The sequence below is a fragment of the Mauremys mutica genome, chromosome 19, assembly GCF_020497125.1.
Source record: "Mauremys mutica isolate MM-2020 ecotype Southern chromosome 19, ASM2049712v1, whole genome shotgun sequence".
Classification (NCBI taxonomy): domain Eukaryota; kingdom Metazoa; phylum Chordata; order Testudines; family Geoemydidae; genus Mauremys; species Mauremys mutica.
This window is the reverse complement of record NC_059090.1, coordinates 2,066,369-2,092,858: the sequence shown is the minus strand read 5'-3', so window position 1 is coordinate 2,092,858 and position 26,490 is coordinate 2,066,369. Positions and strand designations below refer to the sequence as shown.

The following is a 26,490-nucleotide window of genomic DNA, read 5'->3' as shown; positions in this document are numbered from 1 at the left end:
TGCTATCTAGCACTGCTTGGGTGAACCCCACCCCCCCAGTTCCTTCTCAACTGCCTTTGGCCTCAAAAGGAGCAAGCAGTCAGCCCTTCCTCATCTGCATCATTAGCATAAGTAGTAGCTGTTTGGTTTTTTTTTCTCCTTTTTACTCTGTTGGGATTAAAGGGAAAAAAAGAAAAAGAACTTTAGTTTACGTTTCCTGCCCTGTCTGGGGGGATTGCCCCCGCCGGGCGTTTAGAGGACTAAGGGCTTGTCTACACTGGCAAGTTTTTTTGATGAAACTCATGTTGCCAAGGAAAAATCAGTAAAAGCAAGGTTGCCAAAGCGTGTCTACATTTGCTCCCTCTGTTGACAGATCGTGTCCACATTCGGGGCACCTTTGTTGACAGCGAGAGCCATGGACTGTGGATATGTATCCCACAGTGCCTGGTGACACCAGCCGTCGCTAGGTGTTGTGGGAATGCGGAAACAGAGCGCGGCGCATCCTGGGATATGCAAAGTGTACCGTCATGCACTGCTTTGTGTCCCACTCCATCAAAGGTCTCTGGCTTCCATTTGCGCCGTTTTTCCAACTCTCACTCTTTTGTAGTGTGCGCCAGCATCTGCAGTCAGAGAGGATGGATCCCACACTTCTCTCCTATGCTCTGTTAGCTGTCATGAGGACATCCTGCATGGCAGCACAGTTACTCGTGAAGTTACTCACGAAGTTAGCAGAGGATGAATCGCCAGATGGATGGCAGCAATCAGTGCTTTGTGCATTCACAGAGCAGCTGCATATGGTAGAGCGTGGCTTTTGGGCGAGGGAAACAAGCCCTGATTGGTGGGATCGCACTGTCATGCAGGCGTGGGATGACGACCAGTGGGTGCAGAACTTTAGGATGCGTAAAGCAACCTTCATGGAGCTATGTGCCGAGCTGGCCCGTGACCTGCGGCGCAAGGACACCAGATTGAGAGCTGCCCTTCCAGTAGAGAAGCGTGTTGCAATTGCTACGTGGAAGCTGGTGAATCCAGACTCCTACTGGTCAGTCACAAATCAATTTTGAGTAGGAAAGTCCACAGTTGGGGCTGTATTACTACAGGTGTGCAGGGCAATAAATCGCATTCTGCTGCATAGGACCATGACTCTGGGAAATGTGCATGACATAGTGGATGGCTTTGCAGAGATGGATTTCCCTAACTGTGTCAGGGCCATTGATGGCACACATTCCAATTTTAGCACCAGACCACCTTGCCTCTGAATACATCAATAGGAAGGGATACTTCTCCATGGTGTTGCAGGCACTTGTGGATCACCGGGGGCATTTCATGGACATCAATGCAGGCTGGTCTAGAAAGGTGCATGACGCACGCATCTTCAGGAACAGTGGCTGTACAGAAAGCTGCAGGCGGGACTCCGTTCCAGACCACAGGATCACAGTGGGGGATATGGAAATGCTCATAGTAATCCTGGGAGACCCCGCTTACCCCTTACAGCCCTGGCTCATGAAACCTTACACAGGGCACCTGGACATCAGCAAGGAGCGTTTTAACAACAGGCTGAGCAGGTGCCGCATGGTCATCGAATGTGCCTTTGGCCGTTTGAAAGCTCGCTGGAGGTGTCTCAATGGCAGGCTAGACCTTACCGTGGATTATATTCCCGTGGTCATAGCCGCGTGCTGCACTTTGCATAGTCTGTGTGACTCTAAGGGTGAAATGTTTGCTCAGGGGTGGAGCACTGAGGCCGACCGCTTAGCTGCACAGTTTGAACAGCCAGATGTAGGGCTGTCAGAGGAGCCCAGCGGGCTGCTATTAACATCAGAGAGGCTTTGAGGAACCACTTGGACAATGAGGGGCACTAGCACGTCTGCTTCGGAATTGCTTCCCTGTTGCATCCATGTACAATTTTGGGGCCCAAAATCCATGAAACACAATGCTTTAGAAGCCTGTTCCCGAGAGTGTTCCCACGGCCAAGCAGGGTGTCCATGGACATCAAGACCTGCAGGGAATCTGCCAGAGAGAGGCTCTGGAAAGTTTCCAAGAGGTACTTGTTAATCTTCTGCCGCAGATTCCAAGGGAGTGCAGCCTTGTTAGTTCCCCCATTGTAGGAAACTGTCCCATGCCATTTAGCAACCACTGGAGCTGGGACCAAAGCGGCATATAGCTGAGCTGCATATCGACCAGGGTGAAAGCCGCAAGCATTCAGCAGCTGAGCCCTAGTTTCTCTGGTCACCCTCAGCAGCGAGATGTCAGCCAGCAGGTTGGCCGCCTGTGAAAAAGTGGGGGATAATTTTAGAATGAGTTCCCTGCAAGCTGTGACCTTTTTGTCCATACACACAACTGCCTTCCCCCCACTCCCGAAACTCACCGTGATCACGGAGCTGTGTGCCTGCCTAGAGTTTCAGAGAGAAAGTGATTTCTACTAGCAAAATGCCCTTTTTACTAAAATGTTTTGATCGTTGGAATGTAACAGAATGCTGGAATGTAACAGTCCCTCTTCTGTTCAGCACAGACCCTGAAGAACATTTCACGCCCCCCACGGACCGGCTGCGGCAGATAAGAAAAAAACCTAGGCGCAGCAAAGACGACATGTTCCGCAAGGTTATACGGCGCGATGAGAGAGAGACCAGGGAACAGAAAGAGTGCTGGGAAGCTGAAAGGCAGGACAGAAAAGAGAATGCTGCTGTTGCTAGGCAAGCGACAGAGCAGATGATAAAAGTTATGGAGGATCAGACAAAGATGCGCAAGTCATTGATACAGCTGTAGACTGAGCAAATCCATATTCGAGCGCCACTGCAGCAGATGCACAATTCTTTGCCAACCCCAACCCCCTCTATGCCCACACATTCCTTTTCACTTCACAGCACTCCTGAGTTTCCCCATCACCCCACCCCCTCTCACAGCTTGCACAGTGATAGTTGGAGCTACACACACTTGTAAGGTTTTACACTTTTTAACAATAAATAAAGGCTAAGATATTTAATAGTACAGCATTTTTATTCTATGTTCTAGAAAAGCGTACAGCAGGGTTTCTCAAACGGGGTCGCCGCTTGTGTAGGGAAAGCTCCTGGCGGGCTGGGCCGGTGTGTTTACCTGCCCCGTCCGCAGGTCTGGCCGATCGCGGCTCCCACTGGCCGCAGATCGCTGCTCTCGGCCAATGGGAGCTGCTGGAAGCAGCGGCCAGTAAGTCCCTCGGCCCATGCCACTTCCAGCAGCTCCCATTGGCCCACAACAGCGATCCGCAGCCAGTGAGAGCCGCGATCGGCCGGACCTGCAGACAGGGCAGGTAAACACACCGGCCCGGCCCACCAGGGGCTTTCCCTACACAAGCAGCGACCCCTGTTTGAGAAGCCCTGGCGTATAGCAATCCCCCACTTTTTCACAGGCGGCCAACCTGCTGGCTGACATCTCGCTGCTGAGGGTGACCAGAGAAACTAGGGCTCAGCTGCTGAATGCTTGCGGCTTTCACCCTGGTCGATATGCAGCTCAGCTATATGCCGCTTTGGTCCCAGCTCCAGTGGTTGCTAAATGGCATGGGACAGTTTCCTACAATGGGGGAACTAACAAGGCTGCACTCCCTTGGAATCTGCGGCAGAAGATTAACAAGTACCTCTTGGAAACTTTCCAGAGCCTCTCTCTGGCAGATTCCCTTCAGGTCTTGATGTCCATCGACACCCTGCTTGGCCGTGCAGATTAGCTACACAGGGCAATGTCCAGCTCACAGAAAACACTACCTGCCTCCCACTTTTCGATTCCCTACACAAGCCACAGCAATTTATTTGGAGTTTCATCTGCTTCCTGCTCCCCGTTGAGCACTTCTGGAGTGGAGAAAACTTCCTGGCTGCCTGCCCCACTGGGCGACCCCACTGAGAGCACCACATCCTCTTCTAGAATCATAGAATCATAGAATATCAGGGTTGGAAGGGACCTCAGGAGGTCATCTAGTCCAACCCCCTGCTCAAAGCAGGACCAACCCCCAACTAAATCATCCCAGCCAGGGCTTTGTCAAGCCTGAGCTTAAAAACCTCTAAGGAAGGAGATTCCACCACCTCCCTAGGTAACCCATTCCAGTGCTTCACCACCCTCCTAGTGAAAAAGATTTTCCTAATATCCAACCTAAACCTCCCCCACTGCAACTAGAGACCATTATTCCTTGTTCTGTCATCTGCTACCACTGAGAACAGTCTAGATCCATCCTCTTTGGAACCCCCTTTCAGGTAGTTGAAAGCAGCTATCAAATCCCCCCTCATTCTTCTCTTCTGCAGACTAAATAAGCCCCGTTCCCTCAGCCTCTCCTCATAAGTCTTGTGCTCCAGCCCTCTAATCATTTTTGTTGCCCTCCGCTGGACTTCTTTCCAATTTTTCCACATCCTTCTTGTAGTGTGGGGCCCAAAACTGGACACAGTGCTCCAGATGAGGCCTCACCAATGTCGAATAGAGGGGAACGATCACGTCCCTCGATCTGCTGGCAATGCCCCTACTTATAGCTCTAGCTCGACTTCTTCATCCACAATTTCAGCCTCCAGGTTACCCCCTCTTTCAGCTGCATGTGAAGTATCCACGGGGCAATTGGCGATGGAGGTGAGGTCAACAGCGAGGATAGCGTACAGCTCCTTATACAAGCAGCAGGTCTTAGGTGCACCACCGGAGCGATGGTTCGCCTCCCATGCCTTCCGATACGTCCACCTTGTCTCCTTGATCTTTACTCTGCACTGCTACGTGTCCCGATCATAGCTCTTTTCGCACAAGCCTCGAGAAATTTGCCCATGTGTGTCCCGATTCCTACGGGTCACTTGCAGCTGTGACTGAACAGACTCCTCTCCCCATATACTGATCAGATCTGACAACTCAGCAGTGGTCCAAGCGGGAGCGCGTTTGGTGCTATAGGCAGCCAGGCTCACTTGGGAAGCTCCTTTGGGAAGTCAGCAAGCAGGAAATGAGATTTAAAATTCCCAGGGCTTGCAAGGGGGTGGGGGTGGGGGTTGGTTGCAGGGCAGCGGAGTTCAAACTGCTGACCAGAGCGGCAGCATGGGAATTGTGGGATACTTTCCTGGAGCCCAATAAAATAAAAAAACAATGGTGTCTACAGTGGCTGTTTGTTGACTATAAAGGGAGGGGAAGTTTTTTGTTGCCAAATCTAGGCGTTTTTCCCCCGAAAAAAGTGACCTTGCAGTATGTACGCTATTGCTGTTTTGTCGCCAAAAGTCAGGTGTAGGCACAGGAGTTATTTATGGGTGAGGAAGACCTAGAGACTATGATGCTGGGTGTGGGATAAACACCTAGACAGACAGAAGAAATGGAGATTGGGCAGGGGTAGAGATCTCTCCCCACCATTCCTCACTGCTTCCAGGAGGCCAGGGGAGGTAGAACATGCGGGACCTGCCCCACTTGCAACATCCAGGAGATTCTCAAGAGGAGAGAAGAAAAGAGAAAGCTCCTTCACTCTTCCAGCAGGCAGGGGGCTGCACAGGTATAAAAGACTGAAAGTGAAATGTTGGCTCAATTGAAAACAGTGGGCCAGTCCGTATTCCACCTTGGTTCCATGGCTCGCCAGGGATATTAGTTGGCAGGTTCTTCATGGAGCCGTGAGCATGGACGTGTACTTAGCGCGGTTCACCCCCTCCCTGACACCTGCCCTTTCTGTGGCATGAGGGAGACCCTGGTGTACATCTACCTCAAGTGTGCCAGGTTACAGCCTCTTTTCCGGCACCTCCAGAACCTTCTCCTCAGGTTCTGGCTGCCCCTTTCCCTGCACTTCCTGATCTATGCACACCCCATCTATGGCCTCACAAAGTTGTGAGACCTCCTCATCAAACTCCTCCTGGCACTGGCCAAGGTGGCTGTCCACCATACCAGGAGGAGAATGCTGGATGGGAGGTTCTCTGTGACTGTGGGGTCTATTTCCGCTCCTCCCTTCGATCCGCATCTGGGCAGAGTTCCTCTGGGCTGCATCCAAGGGCTCCCTGGATGCCTTCAAGGAGCTGTTTGGGGTTCTCTGCTCCGCGTCCCTCTCTGGCTCCCTGATTTTGACCGTATGACCTCACTCCCATCCCTGTTTTTCATTATTTGTCCCCTGAACTCATCCGGGCTCTGGTTTTGGTAGTTCCTCCCCTTAGGCTGGGGGTGGGGCCTTTAGATGTGGGCGGACATAAGATGCTCAATAGGTGAAGACAGTGGCAAAACTCCTGTACACTTAAATAGGGCCAGGATTTCACCCTTAATATACAGAGGTGGCTACAAAAGATGGAGCAGGATCCAGCTGCTGGGGATGGCAGAGGTTTCAGGCTTCTTACCAGGAACTTGCCCCCGACCTCTCAAGAGGTCCCCTGTCACCTCTTCTTTCATATCTGCCTTGGACTGTGGATTTAGTCCCCTGACTACTAGGTATATTTTTATGTCCTGGAGCCAAGAATGTGCATCTGTTACCAATTCTAGCTCCCCAGAGAAGTTCCTACAGATAATTGAACCATTCTCTGCTTCTGTGTGTAGTATAGTACTGGTGTCATCAGACTGGACACACCAGCTCAGTAAATAAGATTTCTGTTGCTGCACTGCTGTTGTGAGCTTTCTGCCACTGTTCCTTTAATCAGAGCTGTAGCCTCTCTCCTTATTTTTGTGTTTCTTAGGTGGACACTGCAAGTGAAATGGAAGAACTGGATGTTGATAGCGTCTCTTTGATTCCAGAATCAGAGAGCCAGGGCCCTGCAAAACTCCAAGTCTTCCTAGCTCGTTACAGGTACTGAACTACACATAAGGGCCTTTGTGTAAAGGGAAGGAAGAATTGAGGGGATTTTTGGCTACAGGGTTGATCTGTGGATCAGGCTATCAAATAATTGTCCACTCGGGGTTTTTTTGCTCCTTTTTATGAGTATCTAGCACTATCCACTACTGGAGACAAGATACTGGAGTAGATGGAGCGTGCCTCTGATACAGTTTGGGAATACCTATAATGCTAAGGATCTATACAAACAAAAATAATGGTTGCAAACTCACAAGTTGTATAACCTGTAGGGCCGGCTGAAAAATTTCCTTGGAAACTGTTTTGTTTATGAAAATTGGATTTTTGGTTATGCATATTTTTTTGTGAAAGTGCCTTCTTCCTGGGGAAAATTTCACATTTTCATCAGAAAACCATAAACCTAAAAGCTGAAAGGGTGTAGCTAGAAAACGAAAACTTCCAGTTTTTGACCAAAAATATTCTGGTTTTGGCTGAAGTTTCAGTTTCAATTGTTTTCAGCAAAAATTCAAAATTTTCCATGGAATAAACCACCATTTTCTGGTCAGCTCTGATAATGATTGTGAAATGTTAATTCTGACACTCAAGGCAGTTATGGGCAAGCATATGTACCCATTTACTGTTAAGGATATGCAAGTACAGTTTTAAAGACACAAAATACTCTTAGTTGCAAATGGCCTGGGACAATTACTTGCTCACCATGAATGGATCCACTGTGTACCACGGGATCTGAGCCCTGGGCCAGGAGGTAGCCAATGGACTCAAAAAGTTTGGGTCCAAGGATCCAGGAAGCAGCTATGCTTTGGCCTTCCTCGGAAACATTAGCTATGCCCAGAGGCAGGATACCAGCCTCAGTGGACCAGCGAGCTGATCTAGTGTGACCAATGCAAGTTGCTGTACAAAGGACATTTTATTGTTGCATGTGTTTCAGCTATAATCCCTTCAATGGTCCCAATGAGAACCCGGAGTCAGAGCTCCCACTGACTGCTGGAGAGTATATTTACATCTATGGGGACATGGACGAGGATGGCTTCTTTGAAGGTGGGTTTGATGGAACGAGACGTGACTGAGAAGTGTATGAACCTGGCATCATGAAACAACAGAGAGGAACTTAATGATTTTTACAGTTATAAGGAAACAAAAGATCATAAGGTCAAAGTGGGGAGCAGTAGAAGCGAGTGCAGCTCTCGTGACGTAATGGGGAATGCATTTCCTTACACCAGGGTTGAATTAAGACCCGAGGGTGACATCCTGGCCTCGTTGAAGTTAATTGGAGTTTTGCCATTAGCTTCATTGGAGCCTGGACTTCACCGAAAGTGTTTTACCCAAACTCTTTCTGACTCCTTAGCTGTAGGCATCACACTTTTCTCTCAAAGAGTCGACAACTGATAATGCCATGATGCAGCCACTGGTGCCAAGGGTTTAAGACGGGGTCGGCAACCTTTCAGCAGTGCTGTGCCGAGTCTTCATTTATTCACTCTAATTTAAGGTTTCGTGTGCCGGTAATACATTTTAACGTTTTTAGAAGGTCTCTTTCTATAAGTCTATAATATATAACTAAACTATTGTTGTATGGAAAGTAAATAAGTTTTAAAAAATGTTTAAGAAGCTTCTTTTAAAATTAAATTAAAATTCAGAGCCCCCCAGACCGGTGGCCAGGACCCGGGCAGTGTGAGTGCCACTGAAAATCAGCTCGTGTGCCGCCTTCGGCACCTGTGCCATAGGTTGCCTACCCCTGGTTTAAGACATTGCCTTGCACTTATCCTGGGCCAGTAGCTCCCAATACACTCATTACAGCCCTGGGGTGTTGCACGACATAGCCCCACCCCCTGTGGTGTCTGGCGTACTCGATGCACTCAGGAACAGAGCTGAGCTAGGGGCTGAATCAAAGCATCCAGAAAAAGCTGGTTGGATTTGAACCACAACAACATTTAATTTTTTTTTATTGAATTGAAAACTCAAAAAAATTGTTTTGAATTGAGTTGACTAGAAATTGTTTTTCATGTTTTTGATTCATTTCAAGTCGACCAAAACATTTTCAGTCGACTCAAAACAAAATTTATTTCCGTTTTAAAGTGTTCTTTATCCTTATTTGTGTGTGTTTCATCAGGGTTCTGAGAGCTCCCTCTTCTAGATCAGACCAAAGAGTGATGCTAACACTGATGATTGTTTTCAGAGTAGCAGCCGTGTTAGTCTGTATCCGTAAAAAGAACAGGAGTCCTTGTGGCACCTTAGAGACTAACACATTTATTGTAGCATAAGCTTTCGTGGGCTACAGCCCACTTCATTGGATGCATGTAGTGGAAAATACAGAAGGAAGAGAGAGAGAGAGACACACACACACACACACACACACACACACACACCATGAAACAATGGGTGTTACCATTCTTAGCCAAGACACACACACCATGAAACAATGGGTGTTACCATTCTTAGCCAAGACACGCACACACACACACACCATGAAACAATGGGTGTTACCATTCTTAGCCATGATTGTGGCTCCTACTAGACCCCTCCATGTTAATATGTTGGTGTTTACATTTGCCCTTTGTTTTAGACAGATTTATATCCTCAGTATATTCATGCAAGCCCATTTGAATGAATTTTTCAATGTTAAGGGAATAAGTGATTCAGTTAATTCTTTGTCGAGTGCTAGCTCACGTCCATTCCACTGTAGGTGCGCGCGCTGCGTGCACCATCGCTGGAAAGTTTTTCCCCCAGTGGTATCCGTCGGGTCAGCTCTTGTGCCCCCTGGATCGGCATCTTCATGGTGTGGTATATAGGAACCTGCCACCCCTCCGCTCCCTCGGTTCCTTCTTATCGCCTCTGGGGGTGCAACTCCTCAGTAGACTTTTGTTCTGTAAATAGATTGTAAATAGTTAGAATTAGAATGAGTTAGCACATAGTCAAGTAGCCTAGTGTCGATAGAAGTGCTCCCCACCCTGCGGGGCTAGCCCAGCTTGGACTCCTGGGGTATGCCTCGGTCTCAGGGTTTCAAGCAGTGTGCGGGGTGTGGCAAACCGATGCCGGCGAAGGATCTGCATGATAGTTGTCTGAAGTGCCTGGGAGAGGCCCACGTGCAAGATCGATGCCAGATCTATAAGAACTTTTAAGCTGAGGAAAAAAAGGGAGAGGGACAATAGACTTAGATTCCTCCTCATGGAGGTAACACTTGGTCCCTCCTCAGACCCACAGGTGGAATTGGCAGCGAGTACCTTGGTATCGGTCAGAAGTGCCCCGGCCTCCCTGAGAGAGGTATGGTATCCCCGCATCCCCGGCGCCAATGAAAGACTCTGCTCCCCAGTACTGCCACGGTTCTCTGGTGTGCAAGAAGTCAGCGCCAACTCCGGCCTCCCAGCACCGCTCCCCATTGCCAGTGCTGAAAAAGAGACAGAAGAAGTCGGACCAGGGGCGCTCTCTTACCCCAAGACATAAGGCCACAGAAAGAGTGCGACCTGTGCCGGGTCACTCTGAGGTGCCTACGGACCATGCAGCACCACTGACTCTGGCCATGAGAAGAGGACCATCAAGTTTGGTACCAGTGGACTCCCTGCCTAGAGAGAGCCATCAGTGGGATCAGCCTTGGCTTTACAATTGACGCTGGCGGCTTTTGAGGCAGCCAGGAGCCTCCTTGCTCTCCCAGTACCACCATCCCCCTCAGGTTGTGGACTGTTGATTACAGCTCTAGCATCACGGGATGCTTCAGCATCGAAGCAGGTGCCAGTAGAGGGCAAGCCAGCAATGATGGCACGGCACCACCATCCATTGAGCTCTCCCTCGCTGCACTGCTCTTTATCGCAGCACTGCTCTCCATCATGGTACCCATCCCCATCACAGCATCACTCCACCGTGATCACCCAGGAGTGGGTCCTTGGGCTCTGAATTGGAGGCAGACTTGTACACCTCCTGGAGGAACAGGTACCAAGCTGACCATAGACACCTGGCAGCTATGGCACAAGGACACGTACTGATAGCATGGTCATCGACACAATGGCAAATGCCAATGTGGTACCCTTGGGTGATCCATCAGTTCCAAGGTTTCCACTCCGGATGCTCTTGACACCATTGGAGGTGAGAGTGCCTCTGCCTTCCCCATCTGAAAGGGGTTTGATCCCTCATGCTGAGGTTGGCACCGGGACACAGGGCAACAGAGGAGGTACAGGGCCGGTTCTGGTATAAGCTTCATTGTCCTTCTCCCCAGACGAGGCAGTGGCAGGGATGACTGTGGTGCCCACGCAAGATGACTATAGGGCTCATCAACAGCTTCTGCGTTATGTCACCCAGAACTTGGGAATACAGGCCGAGGAAATCTCTGAGTCAGACCATGCCCTGATGGACATACTATTGCCCTTGGGTCTGTCAGGGGGGCTCTGCCTTTAAATGATGCCATCTTGCAGTCTGTAAAGACTCTGTGGCAGACTCCTGCTTCCCTCCACCCCACAGCTAAGTGGATGGAAAGGAAATATTTTGTGCCCCCCATGGGATATGAGGATCTGTGTACTCACCCTCCACTGGGCTCGCTGGTTGTCCTGGCAGCTAATGAAAGGGAGAAACAGGGGCAATAAGGGCCATTGTCCAAGGCGAAAGAGGCCAAGAAACTGGACTTACTGGGCAGGAAGGTATACTCAATGCGGGGCCTCCAGCTGAGACTAGCCCACCACCAGGCCCTCTTGGGCCGCTATGATTTTAGTGTGTGGTCAGCCATGACAAAATTTAAGGAACTGTTACCTTCGGAGTCCAGGACTAAATTCTTGGCCCTCGTAGAGGAGGGTAAGGTGGTGGTCAAAGCATCCCTCCAAACCGCCTTGGGCACGGCAGACTTGGCAGCCTGATTCATGGCCTCAGCAGTGGTCATGAGGCGGAGCTCCTGGCTTCAGTCCTCAGGACTATCCTATGAAGTCCAACAGACTATTCAGTACCTACCCTTTGAAGGGAACTCCCTTTTCTTGGAGCAGACTGATGCTAAGCTCCATAGTCTAAAGGACTCAAGGGCTACTTTAAAATCTCCAGCCCCGGCTCGGAAACACTATGTACCCCAACCTATGGGCCATCTCTATCCTCCACAGCATCCTCAGTAGAGGCAAGATTATAGCCACAGGAGGAATTAGAACTACAGGAGGAGGCCTACACCTCCCAGTCTAGGACATCTAAAGAGTGCGACCTGGCTGCTGATCCACAAGTTTACCTCACACTATGCCACCACTCAGCAGGCTAGAGATGATGCAGGCTTTGGTCAAGCGGTGCTGGTCTGCTCGTCAGTGAAACTCTGATCCCACCACCTGACCAATTGCTTGGGAATCGCCTACACTGGAATGGACATGAGCAAACACTCCAAGAAGAAGAGATGGTTACTAACTTTTCTGTAACTGTTGTTCTTTGAGATGTGTTGCTCATGTCCATTCCCAAACCCGTCGTCCTACCCCTCTGTTGGAGTTTCTCTCAAGAAAGAACTGAGGGGGGTGGTAGGTTCCTATATATTGCGCCATGTAAGTGTCACTCAAGGGGGCACCAGAGATGACCTGATGGATACCACTGGGAGGAAAAATTTCCGGCGACAGTGCACGTGGCATGCGCACACCTACATTGGAAGGTTAGTAACTGTTTTTCTCCTTCTGCACTGCCCCAGGCTATGAACTCTTGTACTCTTTGGGTTCTTGTACAAATCCTCTTATATAAAGATTCCTCCCCATGCCCCAACTGATATAGATATTGGGGATTGGAAAGGCTGGAGAAGATGGTTTAAGGTAGTAAAAGGAGTGTGACTAGATGAAATGAAAGGAAAGGAAGCTTAGTCTAACTGTCTAGAAATCCTTCCTAGTTCGTAGGCTGAAATACTCGCCAAGGGAAGTAGTGGAGACCCCATCCTGTGGGACATTTAGAACCAGATGGGACAAAGTGTGAGGAAATGGAGGGCAGTCCTTTCCCGGCAGAGTGCTGTGCTCGCTAGGGCCTGACAGGGCTTCTCTCTTCTGATTAAGTTGGGATAGTGATTGGCCTGGGATGCTGCTCCCTTTTCTCTCTAGCACTGCCAGGTTTGGAGTCTGAAGGGCAGGTGTGGTGATAACGGGTTTCCTGTTTCTCATCTAGGGGAACTAATGGATGGCAGGAGAGGGCTGGTCCCCTCCAATTTTGTTGAACGAGTTTCAGATGATGACCTCATGACCTTTCTGCCTCCAGAGGTAAATGATCTCACCCAGAGCTCGTACCACGAGAGGAGCTTTGTCGGTGCAAGCACTAGCAGTGGAGAGAGAAGTGATCACTCTGCTGACGAGGCCAGTGTCAGTCCATTGCCTAGTAGACCAGAAGACCAGGAGGAGCCTGTCAATCACACAGCAGTGCCTTATCCGAGAAAGCTGACTGTGATCAAACAGCTCACCAGCGGCATAGTTGTAGGCTGGGAGCCACCACTTTTGCCAGCTGGCAGTACAGACATACAGAGCTATAACGTCTATGTGGATGCAGAGTTATGCCAGAATGTGAAGAGTGGCTCTCAAACGAAAGCTGTGATCGAGAAGCTGGACTTGGAGCTGAAAGCCTATCGCATCTCTGTGCAAAGTGTGACAGAGCAAGGAAACTCCGATAAGCTGCGGTGTACTTTCTGTGTAGGGCAAGATTTCTGCATAGCACCAATGCTGCTGAAAATCAGAAGCATGACAGCGACCTCAGCAGAGGTTACCTGGCTACCATGCAACAGCAACTACGTTCATGCAGTGTACCTCAATGAGGAAGAGTGTGATACCACAAAGCCAGGTGTCTACTGGTACACGTTCCACAGCCTGCGCCCTAACACTCAGTACGTTGCCAAGGTGGAGGCCCGGCCCCCCAGGGTGCTCTGGGAGTTGCCCCAGGAGAGGCGTGAGCAGAAATCAGCAGCGATACACTTCACTACTCCCTTAGCAGGTACTGGGGACGGAGAGGAACAAACAATGCAGTTTTACTAGGTGGTTTCTCTGATTTCCAAAGAGTAACACTTGGCGCTGGGGCTGTGATTCCCAGTTTGAGAAGAACTAGCCTCACTAGCTCTCCTTGAGTTCCCATGCTAAAACCAGAATGTAGCGGGAGCAGTGGGAGGGCTACTCACCCCGAGTGGCTGCCCATCAGAGACACTAACTATGTACCCAGGGTGGCTAGCCCTTCCCACAGCTCATGCCGATGCAGCTACTCTCTATTTTTGGCACCCTAGTTTGATGAGAGCTAGCCCGTGTATGTCAGAGCCCCAGCTCCAAATGTAGACAGACCTAAGCTGGTTTGTCATTTGGTTTTAACATTTTCTTGTTTTAGTTTTACAAGATAAACTCTTCTTGCCGCAAGTTGCTGAGTGAAAATAGCAAATGTCCACCTTCACTGAAGTGTGTAGTGTGCCTTCCAGGGGGAGAGGTGACATGTATCATCATTAAACATACGCACCATGCTGCAGGAATCACTTCACTTCACCCTCATCTACATTTGCAAAAGCCTGATTTCCACATGAGGAAATTCACAAAGCAAAAGCATTGCATTTTCACTGCTCTGTTTCGGTCTGTTTTTCCCCAAGTCTGGAGATGAACCTCTCGAGTGATTTCTGCTCCTGTAGCTTTCGGGTGAGAGAGCTTCACTTCCTTCCTTCCACTACTTACTTGGATTTAGTTTGGCAATTATGCCACTTCATGACAAATACAAGGGAAAATTTCATTGCTCTCTCCTAGGAACTCCTGATGCACCACTTGATGTCCAAGCAGAGCCTGGCCCCTCAGCAGGCATTCTGGTTATCAGCTGGCTACCTGTCACCATTGATGCAGAAGGCTCATCGAATGGGGTCCGAGTTACCGGCTATGCTGTGTATGCCGATGGACAGAAGGTAATCTACATGCAGTCACAGGCTGGATACTGGGGTGCAGAGGGATGTGGGATGGGGATATTGAAGTGGAGAGTGGGTATGTGATTGTAGAGGCTCCATATGGTTCAGTGAAGTCACATGGGTGATGCCAATTAATTTGCGGTTGCAGTGGTGCTCAGTTGCCCCCATCAGAAGTGAGGGAGTCCCTGTCATGTTAGTGATGTGCAAACATGAAGGAAGACAAGATCTCTGCTCCAAAGAGCTTAGGGCTGAAACATCAGCTGCAAAAAGACATTCTGTAAGGACGTCATTCAGTATGGTGCATGCAGGGAATAGCTAGTTAGCTGAAAGTTCCCAGTTACACATTTGGTGTTTTCAGACACATCCATGACAACAGATTCAGAGGTGATGTGTGGGGGAGACATGGAGGGACAAGTCCCCCCTCCTGATTTGCTGCTTGGTGTGATGCGGTGCGCTCACCGCTCTGGCGCCTCCTGTTGGTTGTCTTGGGAATTAGCTCTGTGTAGTAGTGTGCCCTCTTCTGGTGGTGCCTCACTGCTGTCACTCTTGCTCTAGGACCCACGTCTCTCTAAGGACCGTGGTGTCCTCTTCAGCGACACTGCCCTCCTGCCGGGCCACACATTGTCCTCCTGCAATCTCTGTCCAATCTGTCCAGCCACTTCCCTCAGTGGCAACTGCAGTCCAGTGTCCTGAGGCCACTTCCCATGCGTCTCCAGCTCCCTCTTCTGCCCTTGCCTCAGGTAGCCAGCCAGGAGCTCTCTCTGTCCAGGGTTCTGGCAGTTCTCTCAGCCCTCCAGAGACACAGTCCTTCCTCCCTGGGCTCCCAGCAGAGAACTGCCTTCCTCTGCCCTGCAGCTCCCTTTTTATATGGGCCTGCTTGGCCCTGACTGGCTGCTTCTTTCAGACCTTCTCTGATTGGCTGCTCCAGCGCAGCCTACCTAGGGCTGCTTTTAACCCCTTTTCTGCCAGTGGGGGGCAGCTGCCCCATCACACTTGGCTTGCACTGAGCATGCTCACACGTACTGAGCATGCTCAGTAACACTGCTGAAGCTGGCTGCCCTCACTCTGCCCCGCCTCTGTTGACAGGCATGGGTTGTCTCTGAACAGATTGAGAACTTTGGGTTGACGCTCAACACGTGGTGTCCTGGGTGAATAGGATCTGTCCTGGAGAAATGGAATAATGTCCACCAAGCTATTTTTGAATATTAGGACCAACGGAAATAAGAACTTGCACTATTGAGGCACTGTTAGCTCTCCCAGCTTAGAATTGTGCAGGGAATCGAGTAGCTACTCCAGACAGCATGGACTGAGGGAGTGCATGCAGTGCTGGGAAATGGAGTTCTCTGCCACTGGCTCTCTGTGCACCCTGATTGTTTGTCAAGTGGGTTAATTCCATTGGGGGTGGGAGCTTGTCTTCCAGGTAAGGTTGCATAACTAGAGCGTCACCCACTTTGTTCCCTAGACAGGCTGAGCTGGTGGGGGAGCTGGTGCAGTCAGGAATGGCAGCTCTATCGCAGAACCTGTAGCAGTTTGACAGGATACTGTCACTAACCCTACATTTGTCTGTTAAGTCCTCTTCTTCTCTGTGTTGGTTTATCACTTTCATATCAACAACTTCTCTTGACAGGGCCCATATGGCTCTGCAGGCAGAGAAGCCAGAGCAGTAGCTTTGGGGTGTCAGAGGTAACTCAGCCAGTCATCACTCCCTCCCTCCACTACCCCTAACTTTAAACCCTGCTGCCAGCCTTGGCCATCTCTCCCCTTGCCATGGCCCATGGGGTGCTGCCGGGGAAGGAACTGTTTAGATGGAGAAAAACAATTTTGACTGGGTGAAGGTAAATGGACATAGCCTGGAGGGAGGCACCATGCAAATCTCCAGCCTCACTCGTACTCAGCCAATATGGCTCCGGATCAGACATGCCAAACGTGCGGAAAAACGCAGAAATTTGAAATGGGATTAGCTTGATTTTGGGTTTATTGTGAAAGTCGGGGTAATTATTTATCATGGATCTGCTATTCCACTCCTGAACCCCTGCGCCCCCAATGCTGACAATACACCTCAGTCCTGACCTGCAGTTTCATTGGCTGACTCTTTTCAACCAGTGAGATTGAAATATGCAAATAAACTGGAGGGTGAGTAATGACTGGCTGAGTTACTTCTGATATCACAATTCTCCTCTGCCTGCAGCACTAACAGAGCACTGTATGGAGATCAGGTTTCCTGGTGGTTGGGTGTTCCCATTGTCATCAAAATCAATGCACTTTGTGGGAGTCACATCCTGTGTCTTGCTAGGCAGCTTCATAGTAACTCTGTTAGGGGAGTTTGTGCCTGCCTAAGTTATGAGCATCCACAATCCTGCCTTGGTACTTGTCCTCCGCCGTTCTCTGTCTCAAAGCATCGTTTAAGGACCTCCAAATTAAAAAGGTGGAAGGGGGTCAGTTGGATCTGCAGAGATAATACATTCAGAGAACTCCATTTACTTCCCTCTGGAAGTCTCTACTGCAGGAGATTAACTAGCAGCATCACACTCCAGGAGGTGGACTGAGGAGTGTTCACTTAAATGGGGATTGCAGTACTGCCCTCCCAAATTGAGCATCTGATTTGGCTCCAGAGTAGAATGACTGGTTTGTGATGGGGGAATAAAGAGCTTTGTAACAAGGGCAGAGACAGTGGCCATACTGCTCACAGGATCACGGGTGGCATCCTGCTTTCTGCTCAGTCTGGACACATAGCTCCTTAAATATGATCTGTACATACATTGTTCAGTGATTGTGTTGTCCAGCAGGCCACTAGCCCTCGGTAGAGCCCTCACATAGAACCCTTTAGTGAATTATTATGCATATATCCGACCCAGCGGATCCCTGTAAATCTCTATTCCCCCCCCCCCCCCCATGGGTCCCAGATCACAATAGGGCTAGCCACTGACTACTCTGTCTATATTGGTTCGGAACCCCCTAGCCTGGACAATCCATCTGCCACTGCAGTTTCCTTACCCTTCATATGTACAGTTCCTGTATCCTATTCCTTCAGCACTACACTCGGCACAGCAGCCTGGAGTTGGTACCTCATACCAGAGAGTGGGCTGTTGGAATCACATGGCATCTCCCTTTAAAAAGACTGCATAATGAGAGAGAATGCAAACAGATAAATGAGCTGGAAGGCCTCTTGGATCCAGAAAAGTTTAAGGCAGGTCTTGCAGAATCCACTGACCTACTTGCCCATGATGGGCAGCACGTGTTCCAGAGAAAGGTCCATCAGCTCCTTCAGGATCTCAGCTTTCGTTTAATGATTGAAGTTTGTAGTCTTCATTATTGAGTAGAAATCCTGCTGAAGAATGACCTGAGTGCTGGCAAAGTAGTGACATCTGCCTGAGACTGCAGGAGACCACCCTAGTGCCTCCAGTGCTGCTCAAAGCTCTGCTCAGCTGCAGCAGACAGAACACTGACCAGAGTCTTCTCAGCTTCATTGCTGCTATTCAGAACCCTGTCAGCAGCAGTGAAGCTGGCAGAGCGGAGATAATATTCACTTGCTTGCTGTTTGGGAAGTGGAGGTGGATGCCAGCACTGTTGTCTGTAGAGGAGGGGTTAACAGAGTAGTGGAGATGCCCACAACGCATTGTAGCAGCCTGGTAGAGAATGGAATATTGAACATCCTGCTTCTGCCAAATAGCAGCCAGGAGGAACTTTCTGCCTCATACCTGACTCCTTGAGTCCAGGCCAAAATCTGGGCCTGCCTCTGGCATCTCCTGGTGAATGTTCAGATGCCAGATTAAGGCCAACGCTGAGTTCTTCATCTTTCCCCCCAAAAAACCTTCCCCCTTCCCTCCTTTCTTCATCGCCATGGCCAGCACCGCCATCTTCCCTGTCACTCAGGCTCATAACTTGGGTGCCATCTTTGACTCGGCTCTCTTGCTAGGGCTTTGTCTAAATCTTGCCAATCTTCAGTCTAACATCTCTAAGGTCTGGTCTTTCCTCTCCATCCACGCAGCTGAAGGCCTCATTCTGAGTCTCATCATCTCATGTCTTGACGGATGCACCCTCCTCTTCTCTGGCCTTGACAAATTCCACCTTGCTCCACCTAACATTCAAAATTCCACTGCCAAAAGAATGTAACTAGCTCATCATTTTGAGCACATCACCTCTTTCTGTGCATCCTCCCACTGTTCCCCTTCGTTCTCCATCATGTCGAACACAACCTACCCAGCTTCACTTTCAAGCCAGTTCACAGATTCTCCCCATCTGTCTTATCTCCATGATGTCTATTGTCACTCAGACACTACTGAGATGTCAGCTCGCACCTCCGCTCTGCCAATAACGCCAGCCTCTGTCACCCACTCATTACGTTGTCAAATAACAGTCTTCATGCTTTGTCCCAGGCTGCCCTTCACCTATGGGAAGAGCTTCCTGTGAACGTCCACAAAGCCACCTGACTGTCATCTTTCAGACCCCCCCCCAAAACTCTCCTTTGCCATGACGCCTAAAGAAACCTTGACAGCAGATAGGGCAGCTGCTATTGTGAGATCACTGCCAATCAGGCTGCCAGATGTGATTTTCTTGGGCTCCCTCGGGGGTCTGTCTCTTGTATTAGAGCTAGAGTGTAAGCTCTTTGCAGCAGGAACCATCTTTTTGGTATCAGTTTGCACAGCGCCTGGCAGAACGGGTCCTGGAAGGGAGCCGCAGATGCCAGCACCCTCGCCAGGAGTGAAATGCAGAGGCATGTTGTTCATGCCGCGGAGCCTTGCTGGTGCTGCAGAGTTGTTAATGCAGCTAGTGCTGCCGTTCTTGGCGCGCCTGTCTCAGCTGCGCTAGCAGACAGTGCAGCATGCGGATTCAGCAGACTTCGATGTTATCCATAAGAAAGGCCACAGGCTCGGTTCGGTGGTGAAGGCGCTTGGCCAGGTTTGTCGTCAGCAAAGCAGGGTCCTAACGCCCCATAGGAGCTACAGGGACACTAACACATGGATGCTTGTGACAAGGGACAATCAACATAACAAGGGATGTGTTACGCTCCGGATGTGGTTAGTTACCACCCTTCTCTTTGTACCTGCTAGTTCCAGCAAAACATCCTCATCCATTATCTGTCGTCCCCTCCTTATCTTTACGCAGGGTCGGTGTGGTCCTGTACCACCTCTTACAAATGTGCTTATGTAGTTACTTGAGAACTCTAGGTGTTCTTGTACCATCTTCCGGCCAAGACTGTGCTTACCTGGTTAGCTGACCCTTAGTGTGTCGCTATTCTGCCAAAGCCAGGCCTGCTCTGGTTCACAGCCTTTGGTTCACACTGCTAGTGATGCCTAGGGCTCCTGCAAGGCTGCACTGACTAGCACTGATGAGAGCCTCTAGGCACCTGGCTGTTGAGCAGGGAAGAGGTGCATCTCTCTGCTCAGGACTCAGCAGTGACCCTCTCCTGGAGTTAGGCATCTCAGCCCGGTCAGCCGTGCTCTAGCAGGAGAAACCCATGAAAAGCCAGAGAGAAACCTACCGCATGGTAGCCTACAGCCCAGGCTCCCGGAGCTCTGGGAGAGCTGCTCTGCCTGATGTGGAGGGGAGACTTTAATCCAGGGCTCTTACATCACTTGGGAAGCCCTTCCACTGGGCTATTGGGTATTCAGGGGCAGGGAGCTCTCGATTTTGCCTGTTGAAGTTGTTCCACTTTGTGTCAATAATTAACTATTCATTGGAACAAGGACTAGAACTGAGGTCTCCACACCACTAGTACGCGCCCTGATCCCCTGGTTATTCAGGGTGGGTCTCACTCTTTCTCCTGTAGATGTTGTCCCTCATTCCTAAGCGCTAGGTGGAGACACACACCCATGAAAAATTATCGCACTGCTCATCCCTGGTCATCTAATGGGTGAGATCTGATGCGTGCTCTGAGCACACCTGCTCAATTAGACCCTTCTGGTGACATACGTGGGGTAATGTCTAGCTGGAAAATCCTGCTTCGGCACTATTCGGGCATCGGCGTGAGCGAGGACTACCAGGAGCTCACCAGCCGTGGGGCAGCGTCAGTGCATAGGCGGCTTGATGCCGACCAGCAGAAGTGGAGCCGCTGAGGGTACGTAGATGCCTACAGGGGTAGGAAGCAGCTGAGCAGTGGTTTTGAGACTGTCAGAGGCATCTCATTGGTGGACTGAGGTGCCTAAAGAGAGAGGGAGGTGTCTAAGTCCCTTTGTGGGTCTGGCTGTAAATGACTTAATTGCCCAAGCCACTTTTGAAAATTGAACTTAATGGATTTAGGAGCCTTAGTGTCATTTCCAAAAATGATTTAGGGCCAGATTTTCAAAGCTATTTAGGCATCTAAAGATGCAGATTGGCACATAGGCAAATTTTCCAAACCATCTAAGTGGGTTAGGTTCCTAATTCCCATTGGTTATAGGTTAGGCACCGAACCTACATAGGCTCTTTTAAAAATCCCATTAGGCACTTGTCTGAATCTTTAGGTGCCTAAGTCCTTTTCGAACTCTGTCCCTCAAGCATGCAGGTCACTTAAGTACTTTTGAAAGTTTTTGTGCTAGTAGGTGTCAGATGCATATTTCAAGCCCTTGGTGAGGGAACTCACCCTCTACCTTAGAAGCAGGAAAGGGGTGTGGGGTATGAATGCTCCACACTCCAGTACAGATGCTTGCAGAGAATCCCTTAGAGCATTACAAGCTGAAACTGACCTGCAACATACTGTACCTGTGGGAAACGCAGCCGCCTCGAGTACATTTACATTGCAAGAAAACCTGTGGCAGCGAGCCTCAGAGCCCTGGTTAATGAATGGGGCTTGCAGGGTTCGCTCTACAGGGCTAAAACTACCAGTGTAGACATTCGGGATTGGGCTGGAGCCCAGGCTCCAAAACCCTCCCCTCTCACTGGGTTTCAGAGCCCAGCAGGAGCCCAAATGACTACACTGCTATTTTCTGCTCCATAGCATGAGCTCCACACGTCCGTTGACCCGGGCTCTGAGTCTCATTGCGGTGGGTCTGTGCAGTGTAGGGTGAAACGCAGCAACCAGGAAAAGTGCGCAGCACAAAACAGTTTGGATAGGAAAGAGAGAATGTTGTTTGCAATGGCAGGTCTTTTCCTTTCCCCAGGCCAAAGCCAAGGAGCCTGGAAGACTGTCAGGGCTTGGGAGGGAGGGAAGCAGCAGCCAGTTGGCGTGGCTGGGAATGATGCCAGTATTAGAAACAAGAAGAGTCAGCACTTGGTTCCGAGGACTCAGATGAGGGAGGGACTGGGAAGAGGGAAGATTGTAGTTCTAGCCTGTAAAATACCCACATTTCTCATGCAATTGAAGGTAACTAAATCTGGGCAAAAGAGAAAATCTCAACAGCTAATGCCATATGGATGTGCTAAAATTGGAGAGGGTTCATTGGCTCTCATTGCTGCTTTTAATGGAGCATTTTCCCAATTCTGGTTTTGCCAGCAAGGGCTTCCCACAGCCATCTACCCCTTCTCCCCTTCTTTGGGACTGGCCCTTTGTCCTGGGGCAGCCCAAGGAGTCCTGTGTGGGGCTGCAGTCAGTTGGAGAGTTGGATTCTTGCTGGAGTGACTTGTTCTCTTTTCTCTGTCTGCTGTGACTTGCCTCATCTCCATCTGCAGAAGGGCTGGACAGCTGCAGTTTCTTGCTACCACTCAACTGCCAGGAGCTTTGAAAAGTGATAGAAGGACAGTAGGGTTGGAAGCTGGCGGCTTGAGTCCACATGCCTAGGGTCTGGGCAGGCTTTACAGCCCACGCTGCTGCCAGGCTACCGTGGTGTCATTGCTGTCGATACTCGAGCTAACTAGGTCAGAGCTAGCTCAGGTATGTCTCCACATGCTACTGGAAGCTGTTACCTGTGCACAAGAAAGAGACTCTTCCTGTTTCTCTGTTGCAGGTGATGGAAGTTGCATCTCCAACTGCAGGCAGTGTCCTCGTGGAGCTGTCCCAGCTGCAGATGTTCCAGGTGTGCCGGGAGGTCTCTGTGAGAACTATGTCTCTGTATGGAGAATCCGCTGATTCAGTGCCAGCCCAAATCCCCTCAGCCTTGCTGAAAGCTTCTAGACATTCCTCACTATCACAGGCTGTTGTTTCTACCAGTCTTCCTTCCAGACTGATCTGTGGGGAACCCAAGGGCTCTCATCCCAAGCGAATGCCAGTTACACACTGCACAGCTCCGCTCTTCCCTCCACAGAAATGTTCCACTGACAGTTCAGATGGCAAATTCACTGTCCACACCGCTCCCAGCAGTGACAGCTCAGTGAATTGTCTGCCAGGGAAGATCTCCCCACACCTGCACCTCTTCTCTCCCCGGGTTTCCTCGGTTCAAGCGTTGGGCACATCATCCCCAGTTTCAGACACTGTAAGAGATGAGCAGTGTCTGACTTCCCTTCCGCAGCCTGCAGGAGTGGGTGAAGAACCCGAGCCATCGGGGGCAGCAGCGTTGAAGGGCCCTGGTGAAGGCATCCAGGCACAGGGGACGGTGAGTGCCTGGGAATCCTCATTTGAAAAGTGTCATGAATTCTAAGATACCAGAAAGGGGAAGGGAAACAGACCTCGTTGGGGGGAGCAGAGAGAATGTACAGGGAATGACACAGTGCCGTTTTTCTCCTTGTCAGGTGACACACTGTCTTTGAGACTGTGTGGTCCTCACACTGGTGGCAGAATAACAGGGGAGTCTTGCCTGCTTTGGTGCGTGCACAGAACAGGAGGGGACAAATGAACCTCATTGCTCAGCTGCATGTGCACCAGCAGATCAGAGAGCTGCACCCAGGAGGCAGGAGATAGGAAATGTGGGTGATGGAAAAGGCACCATCGTCATTATTCTTATAGGTGGTGATGATGGTGTTTGTACGGCATTCGCCATCCAGCCATCTCTTTATCAGTGCAGGCTTCTGCACCCTGCGGGATTGGTTGTTGGGAGCTGTGCTGGGCAGGGTGGGCAGGCAAGGGACAGAGGCAGTCTGGACAGGCAGCCAGCAGAACATCTGCAGGGGCGGTAGCTGATCAGGAGTGGGGGTTCCCATAGCACTAAGCAGTCTGAAGTCACTGCTCCGGGGGAATCTGTCTACACAGCAGTCAGAGGCTAGCTTTAGTCTAGCTAAATGGAAGAACAGTAGGAGTGAAGCTGCAGCAGCATCAGCTGGCGGCTTGAGTCCACATGCCTAGGGTCCTGGGCAGGCTTGTACAGCCCACGCTGCTGCCCATGCTACCGTGGTGTCATTGCTGTTGATACTTGAGCTAACTAGGTCAGAGCTAGCTCAGGTATGTCTCCACATGGTGCAGTCCCATCTCTGACTGTAATGTAGACAGGCCCTGGGGGGACAGGTCTATCAAGGTGTGATAATCAGCCATTCAGGGGTGCAGAGCACTCTGTGAGGGATGGGGGCTGGGGGTCTGAGGAATTCAGACTGCAGGCACGGGGCAGAAGAGGCCTGTTAACCTGTGTTGTGCCAGTCACAACTGTGGAGGAGAATCTTTGTCTCTTTGACACTTAGGACAACTCTTTAGGCTTCTCCTTTGGGATAGACTGCGGCATTAGTGCAGGCTGAGAGGTGTAGTTAGCAGGATGGCCCAGTGGTGCCCATCAAAATATTGGCCTATGTACTGATCCCAGTTTCTTCTCTTCCATAAGCCCAGTCTACTTTCTGCCTTTGCTGTCAGCCTGCATCTTAAAAACAGAAACAGTCAGTCACTAGCAGTGGGTGAGGTCACCTCCCGTGTAATGCCAACCCCTGCAGCAGGGCGTGTTTCCAATGCAAAGCAGAAAGGCGCCACATTAAACTCTGCTCCTGCACTTACATGCCACATGGGCTGAAGGGGTTTAATCCAGGGGGATTGCTTTCATCTTAACCATGAATGGATGTTTCACACCCCAAATCCACCACTGTGTTAGTCGCGGTCTGTAGTTTGCACTGAAGGGTGCAAAGGATTGAAATAGAAGGGAAAGAGATGGGGGCTGGCAAGCAGGGTTGAGGGGCAGAGCTGTGTGGGAAGCCCAGGACTAAAGCATTAGGTTTTGCTGCAAGTCAAGACGGGGGTGCATTGCACTGCCAGAGCTGGGTATGACTAGAGTGCCTTGGCGGGGCTGAGTAGGGGAAGCCTCCCTAATCCCTACCTGCACTATGACTGGCTATAGACAGGGGACCCAACTTTTAGTAGTAGCAAAACTCACTGCAAAGTGAAATCTCAAGGTTGTCTGTGTCTCGCTCCCCACAACCCCTGATGGCTGCAAAGGCATTTCTCCATCACCCTTGTTCCGCAAAGATGCTGAGTTAGGTAATGTGTGATCCCGGGCCTGGGACTGAGAAATAATCATGCTGCCGATACTGTGAAGCTTCATCTCCCTGACCAAAACAGTTTCTTTTTCAGGAGGAGCTCTCTGTAAGCAACAGACCTGAGCTAAAAAGCAGTGACGTGAAGATGCCCCTGGAGACCTGCCACGCGTGCTTTGTGGAGGAGCGGTTAAAAGAGTCAACCATTCACAGAGAGAGGAAGGCAGATGAGCAGTGCTTGAGTCCAGAGCCTCAGCTCTCCACCCACCAGGCTGAGCTGGGTGTGGACAGCTGCAGAGACTCAGACAGGACTGGAAGCTCTGTTCAGGAATTCCTAAGAGTGTCCCCTGGAAAGAAACTGATGAAAGAAACTTCCCGAGGAGACTCTTCTCTGATGGTGCCCAAAGTCAAAAGAGAGGTTTGTGTTACCCTGGGAGAATTTCTGCCTAAGGGGCCATTGGTTTTGAACCCCAGAGCTGCGAGTGCATCATGCAGAGTCCTGTGCAATGTATAGGAGCCCAGTTCTTCCCCCGCAGATATGACACTCTGGATGATTTTTCCTTTTGCCCACATAAGTTGCTCTCTATCTCCATTCTGCGCTCGTCTCCTGCCATCCTTAGGATTGCTATCCTTAGGCAGAAGGGGCAGTGCAGCTTTGTACCTTGCTGAAATGGTGAGCCTGGCTCCGAGGTCTGAGTTATACAGCAGAGGTTTTTCTTTTCAATAGCAGGAAGAGAAAATAGCAGAAGCAGGAAAACGGCAGCTGAATCTGCTTGCTGAGCACAGCCGCAGCTCTGACCTGTCAGATATTTTGGAGGAGGAGGAGGAGGACCTATGTTCAGACATGCAGGGAGAGAAGCAGTGGGACCCAAGGGCTTACTGCAGCGGAGAGAACGGGGGAAAGGTAACTTCCAGCAGTGTCACCTCACTGGTGCGTTTGAGTGGACTCATTCCATTCATTAGCGAGTAAGAGGGGCCGCCTCACTGAGCCCAGATGCTCTCAGCAGCTGTTTGCTAATCTCCTACACTCCGAGCTCTCCGTCTTACAGGCTCGTGTCCTCTCTCACTAGCCGGAATAGCTGTTGGTTGTAGAAGGGAAGGGATGGGTGTGAGAAATGCACTCTGGAGTCAAATGGGTAAGTAGTTCAAACATGTTCGATTCAGCTGGAACAGTACAAAGTGTACTGCAAAGGTAACACGATAGGCTGAAATCCTGTCCCCATTGGAATCAATGACAAAGCTCCCATAGACTTCACTGGGGCTGGGATTTGACCCCTAATATATAAATAACAGTGAAAGTTCAATAAGTCAGTACTCAAATGTGTGTAAAAATACAGCTAACCTGTAATGTTCACATATGTATAGAGCCCATACAGAACTGATACGAAGGTGCCATTAAAGCTCCATCCTGCAAACACTCATGCACATGATTACGGTTGGACTTCTGCTGGGCAGACAGCTAAGCGCATAAGTAGATGTCTGCAGGCTTGTGGCCTGAGGTTATACGGGGAAGCTCTCAAAGGCGAGGCTGGGAGATAATAGGTAATACACAGTGATAAGTGATAGTTGACAGTAGTTTATGGTGTAAGCCTAAGGAGTAGTTCTTCGAGTGGTATCCCTAGGGCACTCCACTGTAGGTGTGTCTGCGCCCCTGTGCTGCTGATTGGAGAATTTCAATAGCAGTCAGTCCTGCCCACGC

The 26,490-nt window shown here is 50.2% G+C and overlaps 2 protein-coding genes across 15 annotated transcripts in view; one reads left to right on the top strand and one right to left on the bottom strand.

Annotated features, from left to right (window-relative positions):
• The window catches only part of TSPOAP1 (TSPO associated protein 1), a 167,168-nt gene that overhangs the window by 104,443 nt on the left and 36,235 nt on the right, over positions 1-26,490 (top strand). For 11 of the 13 annotated variants that reach the window (XM_044993486.1, XM_044993488.1, XM_044993484.1 and 8 more), the window contains exons 14-20: positions 6,600-6,709; positions 7,641-7,750; positions 12,803-13,615; positions 14,401-14,552; positions 22,415-22,999; positions 24,889-25,209; positions 25,519-25,695. In XM_044993486.1, coding sequence (XP_044849421.1) covers positions 6,600-6,709; positions 7,641-7,750; positions 12,803-13,615; positions 14,401-14,552; positions 22,415-22,999; positions 24,889-25,209; positions 25,519-25,695 — 2,268 coding nt within the window. The remainder of the gene's footprint in view (positions 1-6,599; positions 6,710-7,640; positions 7,751-12,802; positions 13,616-14,400; positions 14,553-22,414; positions 23,000-24,888; positions 25,210-25,518; positions 25,696-26,490) is intronic. The other 2 variants (XM_044993485.1, XM_044993489.1) reach the window with 2 other exon arrangements.
• On the bottom strand, positions 9,311-11,635 carry LOC123352922. Of its 2 annotated transcripts, none has more exons than XM_044993492.1 (3): positions 11,444-11,635; positions 9,657-10,094; positions 9,311-9,573 (listed from the first exon to the last, which is right to left on the bottom strand). In XM_044993492.1, the coding sequence occupies exons 1-3, from the start codon at positions 11,568-11,570 to the stop codon at positions 9,533-9,535; spliced, it is 606 nt and encodes a 201-aa protein (XP_044849427.1). In that variant the 5' UTR covers positions 11,571-11,635; the 3' UTR covers positions 9,311-9,532. The 2 variants fall into 2 exon arrangements, 1 of the variants encoding a protein (XP_044849427.1); XR_006574326.1 differs by having other exon boundaries at positions 9,311-9,829; positions 9,931-10,094.